Consider the following 7725-nt stretch of genomic DNA (forward strand, 5'->3'; position numbering starts at 1 on the left):
ATTTTTGTTGCTGCTAGAACAATAGAAATTGAACATGCTTGATAAAGCAGGTGTTTGTTGCTTTGTGTTTTGTTTGTTAGTTTTTAAATATAGCGAGGATAAATTTGAGGCAGTAACAAGTTCTCTCTTCAAGTGTCAAAAGTGATCCTAGATCCTGCAGTCCTGAACATGCACTGTTTTGGCCATTTTTACAGTTTACTAGAGATTTTTCCCATCTTAACATAAAAACTTCTTCCTGAAAGAACAAGGCTGTAAAGAGCCTCAGTAGCTTCTAGAAGTAAAATGATTCAAATAGCAGCAGGTAAAAGGAGGGAGTTGTATCAAAAGATTAATATTAACCTGGTGAGTTGTTCCCACTAACTTGGAATTGCTCGAACCAGGAGGGGGAGCTACTGCTTAACCAAACAGCTCTCCTATCATTTAGGCAAGAATTGGTATTGTGGAGCTGAAGCAGGAAAATTTCATGCAGGACACATCAGCAAAATAGATTTGTCATTTCAAGTGGCTAAGCTGCTTGCTGAGCTAGCAAAAGGTCAGAAAGAGAATCTAAGTCCACCAAAGAGATTTTAAGCTCAAGCTTATGGAAGAACAGCTGATAAAAGCAAATTTCAAGAACTATCCCAGTCATATATCCTAAGCAGTAGAAGAAAAAAAATTCAGCATCCTCCCTTTCTTGCATGCAGGTATCTCTTGAGTTCAGATTCCAGAGTTCCATCAAGTACTAAAATTCCCAAACAAAGCCTTGTTTAAAAAAATTTATTTTACAAAATTTAAAAACAAAGTACTATTTACAAGCATTTCAAAATACCAGCTCTAAACCTTCGTTCCTAGTAATGAATTGTTTAAGCTTGTTTAAAATTCATGACCAAGTCAAAATTTTAAAGTTTGCCCCATCCAAAACTTTCTTTTTTCCTAAATAATGTCATTACAGAGCTGCTGAGGAAGAAAAAAAGTATGGCTTGATTTTTAAGTGTCAGAATCCCGCATTGTTCATCCATTCTCTAGCTCTGTTTCAGATGTTCTTAATGAAAAGAAGGAGAGCTGTTTTGCAAGTCGTTAAGCGTAGAGTAAAAAGGGGGGGAGTAAAAAGGGAAGAGGAAAGTTTATCCATTTTCTGAATTAACTGTGTCAAAATGAGACTAAAATTTCTAGGTCAAGTTGAAGAAGACTGAAGTCAGAATATTGGTCCTGGCAAGAGGTTCTCAAGCAAAAGTTAATTTCTAGATCCTCTTAATCTCTATCTAGAACAGTTTAACGCCTGTAAGAACTAAGCCAAGGCTCAGCATGGATCAAGCCTGTACCATACAGAAGCAAAAAACTATAAAGCTGACCAAATCAACTCCAGATTCAAGTAATATCCGTTCCCATTGTTGTAAAGCAAATCTCCAAATAGTTTTAGCTGCAAGGATCGTTTTTAATGTTATCCTTTCCCAAACCTCTGCAGTGATCAAAGGGAGCATATTTTCCACAGACTACGCAAAGATAAAATAAGCAAAAAATGAGGTGAAGCTGTCACCCTCACAACATGCAGAAGTTTTAAAATAAGCTTTCTAAAGCACAATTTCAAGTTTATGTGCACGTCTGTGGCTGACTTCACTGGATTTCCAGGTCCTTGTCTTAAAGGAATATTATTACACAGTTAAGTCCTCCTTGCAGATTCTGTACAGTATAAAGAGGAAAAAAACAGAGGTATACACAGTAGTTTCTGTCTTTTGCCCTTCGTATTAAAAAGATGGCAAATCACAAATGCTGGCATTAGGAATTTAGTCAACTCTGTCCAAAGTTTCAAATGAAGACGCAGCTCTTCAGCAAAACTGCAGGCCTTCCAGAGATTGTGTACTGTGCCTTTTGAGACACCACTAGGGAAAATGGGTGAGGACAGCAGCTGCCAATATAGTAACCACACTCTGCTGAGGGCTACCACCTATCATGGCTGCATGTTGTTGATAATAGCCAAAATGCTCATTTTCTCCTGGGCTGAGTCCACATCTTCATTTTGTTTCTGAGCCACTCCTGTGCCAAGACCATACAGCCGCCCACAATACTTTGCATCATCAATCGTATCCTCAAAAAACAACTGCGGAGGGGAACAAAAAAAAAGGAAGAGAAATTATTAATTGTTCCTCTAAACTGGAAAGCACCTAATCTTAATTAAAGAGCTCATCTGAAGTCAACCACCTCTAGGATTCGGCATAGGCAGTAAGACAGACTGGAAGGAAGAATAAAGGGAAAGATTCTGTGCCGCTATAAACAATCTTTATTACTGACCATTTCGAAGTGTGATACTCACAAGGCTCAAAAAGAAAAACACCACCAAAAACACATGGTTTGTATTGATGCTGATGGTTAGAGACTGGAGAAAGGAGAACCAAAAAGAGCACTGCATTACCTCTTTCATTCTGAAGAATGCCATTCCTGTGAGAAGAGAGTCTGATCCTGCCTGGTGTTGTCTTCCAATTCGCTGCAAATCCAGTTGATCTGCCACTTCTTGAAGGCCGCCCTGCAATGAAAACAGATGAGTTTATTTTCTAAACATCTGTGTCTTACCGTAAGTGCAACACTTCTCCAGAACACAACTGTTAAATACTGTATGAGATTCCAGCAATATACACACCCCAGCTATGAGTGAAATACAATGATAAATATTGTTCAAGAATGCAGAAATACTCTGTTCAAATTTAGGTACCTTGCTTTCCTGTTGCAGATACACGAGATGACTGTGGGTACAGTCACAGGTTACAAATGCTGCACCTTTCCCACCCTTTCCTGAACCAAGGCTGTGATTCAGTACATAAATAATTTTCAACCCTCTGAGTGCCTAGCAATTAATGAAGTCATGGAATAGTTCACATAAGACAAAAATACTCCACTTCGTACAGGGGAAAAAAAAAAAAAGATACATGTGGTTATATGAATATTCTGTATATAATAAACATATTGACAAGCTTATAACTGGGGAGGTAGTACCTATTAGATATTAGATACAAACTTAGCCTTAAGTGTCTCTGTGTGACTACTGGATTTGATGCTCCAGTTTAGAGAGAAAACAGTTCTGTCATTTGGCTTCCTGCACATGTGCAGGGGTGTTGTCCATCCACCCCTTGTTTGCATCAAGGACAAAATTACCTTGAGGTTTTTGCAGCTCTTCATTAAGTATTTTACATCATAGATAGATGGGAAGAAAAGGTTCAATATATGGAAAAATTCATGTTCCTCTTCAGGTAACCTGGAATCTGTCAACAGCTTCACCATGTAGCCGAAGTCATAACCACTGCAAACAAACATAAAGAAACCTGATAAATACCTATACTCAGCTGGTATTAGTGTTAAATCAGTTGCAAGAGAGTGTTTTTCTACACTTACGACCTTCTTTTCCATAGAGGAAGACTGCAACAGCAGAAGAACTAGCAAGCAACACATGCACAAAATGCAGATCAAAATAAATGCTGATATAAAATGAAGCACCAAGTGTGCTTAAAGTTCGCCTTTACAATTTCAATCTTACATTAAGAACTGCACAGCTGCTAAAATTCAGCTCATTAAAATCTGTGTCAGACTCCATGGTCCAAAGCAGCGGTATTTAAGCCAAAAGGAGGCATCTCATTCTGTAGCACAGTGATCATCAGACCTACCTGTGAAACGACAGCCATTTCACACTGTCACTAAGGACGACCCCCGAAGTCATGAGCAACTCAGCAAAATGCAGGGTATCGATTCCTTCTTCTTCATGCTTCTGGAACTGCAGCCCAGAGCTTGCGAGGAGGTCTATGGAATCCTGAGAGTACATATCCTCCCTGAAGGAGAAAAGCAGAGCTTTGTAGTCAAGGTGCTAACAAGTCAGGCTCATTTCAGGAAGATTTCCCACACGTCGCATTTTGGAAAATCAGAGCGACCTGCAGACTGTCCATCTCTGAGCTCCATGTTTGTGTCTCTAGAAAACTCCAATCACTTTTAATACCATTACTCTTATGCATTTAACAAGATATTCTGCAACCCTAACCGAATATTCATTCTGTTGCTACTGCCAAATCCGAAGAATGCACCTCCATAGAACTGACATTGTGACAAATACCACTGAGGTAATGGAAATACCACAGATGATGGGAGAGAAAAGGGAAGTCATCCCAAAGAGGAAGACACACACCTCTAAAGCACCACTGCTGTCTATGTTTTATTTTTCACATTACAGCATTATATTACTTTATTATTATCTGCAATTCTATCTTAGAGAGTAAACAAAATTGCATAATACTTGACTACAGAGATGAGTGATGATAAGCTTGGAGGAGAGCTGAGCAGGCACCCGAGTTTTATACTCCTAAGCTCCATCTGGAGGTGGGGGACATGACAACACAGAACAAAACTCATATTTTGAGTCAGATAGGGTCCACAGTGTCAAAACCTCTTTGTAATGACTTAAATGCTTTTAAGAGGCTGAGAGAGTTGTGGAAGTAAACACTGCAACTTCTGTTTTCAAGAGCAGTGTGATCAGCTTATCTGAACAGTTTTTTGGGAATGTTCTGTTTCACAATAATACTGATTCCCAAAGGAAATGCACTTCTGCCAGGGAAACTCTCTATTTGCAGGCAGCTTTTGTGGCATAAATGCTGAACTTCTCTTTATAATTACACAGGAAGAGATAAATAAACTTGCTTCAACTGCAGCCCAGGAAATCATAGTGTGGAAGTGTCAAGAACTGCCACACTCACTTTAACAAGATTACTTATCCCAAACACGTGTGATAATTTTTAGATGCCAGTTTACACTTTAGCAAAGCTCTGTAAAGGGGCATTTTCCTTTTTGCTGAGAATGACACATCCACTTTTATTTAGCAGAAAGACACAGATTTACATATGCATTTAACTGATTACATAAAATATAGGGAAATATATAAAAACCATGTAAAGTTTAAGATTGTAACATTATTCCAGAAATACTACAATTCCTGTCATGCCAAAACTCAGCCTCACATGATCTGCTCTGGTATCTCAATTTTCAATGCTCAGAACCAACTACTAGTAATGAACAAAAGGATTTCTGCATTTTCCGAAGACAAGCACACTGCAGCACTGGAAGCAGATATTGCTCCCTGGCACAGAAGACTCACGTAAGGTTGAACTTGAAGTTAAACTGCCAGGTGTTGATCCCAGAAGGATATTCTCCTTTCTCATTTGTGAAAGTCAGGCCCAGCTGGATAATTTTCAGAAGATCAACGTTACACCGAAGAAGCTGATACTGATAGTCAATGGAACTGCGGAATTCACCAATGGGCCTTACAACAACCCCAGGAAACTCCGTGTCCTAGAAAAGAAGAGGAAATCTTATCCCATATTCTGGCAGGAATATACTCTGTTCCACACCTGCAGGTCTCAATACTGCAATCTGTGAGTTCTTCTATTAAAAACACTTATTTTAAATCCCATTTCATATTCTAGTATGGACTTCAAACCGCTACAAGTCAGAACTAAAATAAAACCTACATCATTTGTCAGCCGATGGCACTCATTCACTTCCCACGGGTAACCTTTCCTGTAGTTTTGTTTCTTTCCAAAACAAAGATGTCATAAAATCACCCAGCATAAGCTACTGCATCATTTAAGCATCTCTTACTCCCAAGGGACTAATCATCTTATTTTCCTCATATCTACTGAAAATTATTTGTTTAAAAAAATATATATAGTGTTCTTTCAAGTTCTAAATGTAAGTTAAATTCAGCACTCTCACCAGTACAGATCATGGTAAACTTTGTAGTTACTAAAAAAAAAAAATAATAGCCAATACCTACACTGATAGAAATTGCTGCAAATCAAGACAGACCTTAACAACAAAGCAACCATGCTAATTCCTACTCTCAAGTCAAATAACATCTGTTGACTACAGCACACACAAAAACTTTCACAGAGGATCCAGTACATGAGAGAATTTCTCCCTTGCACATCTTCCTGCACCCACTCTTACAGCACAGCAATTACAACAGGCAAACAGGCCAGAGGGAGATGAAACAGAAAGTATATTGAAGCAAGGCAGTTCATTTCCAATCAACATACAATTAAATATATACATATATGTTTACAGTTTACTTACACAACTTTGTTCTGCACTGAATTCTATGCACTCTGAAGGCACGTGTATTTTTATGTCATGCTTTTATTACAGAATTCTCTCTTATCTTTGAATTTAGCATCCTCAGTCAAAGCTGTCATAACAGAAGAGTATCATAACTCAGTTGGCTATGTGAGTGCCTGGCTCCTGCCAAGCAGATACAGACTTTAAGAGCAGAAAGGGATTCCTCCCATCTGGAGGATGTTCTGCTGCTCTGAAATAAAACTTCCTGAAATGCGCTGTCATATCTACAGCCAGAATATTCTTCTCCTGGAACGATCAACATGTGAGCACACTAAAAAAGAGCCACCTGTGCTAACAAGTTGTCACTTGGAGGTTTCTTGTCCTACAGTTTCATGTCAATTTCCACAGCCAAAACGGGCAAGAAATTTGCAGAACAAATATGCTGAGGAATCTAAAGATTTATACACCTGAACCCCACACCTTCTACTGTACAAACTAATACATGCTGATATTCAATTAATTCCCTTTTTTAAGGTGGTCTCTCTCTTCTCTTGCTTTCCATCAAACCAGAACGAAGACAAGACACACTACGTTCTGGTACGTTTCTCTAGTGATGAGCTTCCTAATATTTCACCAATTAACTGCTATTTTTGTTTGATAAGGGATGAGGGAAATCACTTCTCACTCAAGAAGCACCACAGAATCATCGACATAGGAAAAGATCTCTTGGTCCAACTATCACATGCCCCTATTTCCTGAATAAGACAAACAGGTCAAGCACGAAGCATTTACCATTGCGATGTAGCTGTAACTCAGCACAATCTCTCGGATTTTTCTCATCTCTTCCTCCAGGTTGTTGGCCCACACCTCACAGATCACCTGGCTGTTCTCCGCCAGGGCTGCTGGCATCCTGCCGGGCCCAGGGCACAGCCAGCTCCCCCCGCCTTCAGATGGCAGCGTACAGCCGCGAGCCGTGCGATCTAATCAGCGTGCTGCAGCGAACAGACGGAACGGCGTGAAGAAAGAGCTACAAAAAGGAACGAGCCAGCACGGTACGGCGCGCCTCCACGGCATCACCGCAGCCCAACGTCCGCAGGGCTCGGCAGCCTCCGCCAACGGCCGCCCCGAGGCGGCCGGCAACGAACGGAGCGGCCCCAGCGCCGCTCCAGGCCCGGCCTCGGCGGGAGCGCGCCTCGCCCCGCAGCCCGCGCGCCGCGCGCCCCCACGAGCCGTGCCGCCTCAGGACAGAGGCCCTACCGGCCAAGACCGCCGCCCTGCGCCGCGAGGCGCCCCGCACCTGCTGGAGCCCGCCGAGCCCCGCCGAGCCCCGCCGCGCCGCCTCCCGCGGGCCTCCCGAGCCCCGCCCGTCCCCCACCGCTCGTCCGCTCCGCCGCTGCCCATCGCTTTCCCCTCCCCCAAGCGCTACCTGCCCGGAAGCTGGGGCCGGGCCTCTCGCGTCCGCGCAGGCGCGATGACGCCTCCGGCTGAGGAGGGATTTCCGGGTTGCCGCCCGGCTCTCGCGAGAGTTATGCCAAAGCCGCAGCGGCGCGCGGTGCGGTACGTTGCGGCTCGCGCCTGGCGCGCGCTCCCGCGGAGGGGACGGAAACGGAGGGGGCGGGGAAGGCGGAGCGCCACGCGGGGTTCTGCCCGCGGCGCGCA

General features: G+C 42.6%; 1 protein-coding gene across 4 annotated transcripts; it reads right to left on the reverse strand.

The window, feature by feature from the left end:
• Positions 1-741: 741 nt before the first annotated feature.
• Positions 742-7630, reverse strand: CNOT8 (CCR4-NOT transcription complex subunit 8). 4 transcript variants are annotated; one of them, XM_085236907.1, is made up of 7 exons: positions 7493-7630; positions 6859-7058; positions 5108-5301; positions 3633-3794; positions 3127-3271; positions 2390-2500; positions 742-2077 (listed from the first exon to the last, which is right to left on the reverse strand). In XM_085236907.1, the coding sequence occupies exons 2-7, from the start codon at positions 6973-6975 to the stop codon at positions 1928-1930; spliced, it is 879 nt and encodes a 292-aa protein (XP_085093033.1). In that variant the 5' UTR covers positions 6976-7058; positions 7493-7630; the 3' UTR covers positions 742-1927. The 4 variants fall into 4 exon arrangements, with proteins under 4 accessions (XP_085093033.1, XP_085093034.1, XP_085093032.1 ...); XM_085236908.1 differs by having other exon boundaries at positions 7442-7505; XM_085236906.1 differs by having other exon boundaries at positions 7364-7498.
• Between the last annotated feature and the right edge of the window lie 95 nt (positions 7631-7725).

The sequence above is a fragment of the Meleagris gallopavo genome, chromosome 15 (assembly GCF_905368555.1).
Source record: "Meleagris gallopavo chromosome 15, MGAL_WU_HG_1.1, whole genome shotgun sequence".
NCBI lineage: Eukaryota > Metazoa > Chordata > Aves > Galliformes > Phasianidae > Meleagris > Meleagris gallopavo.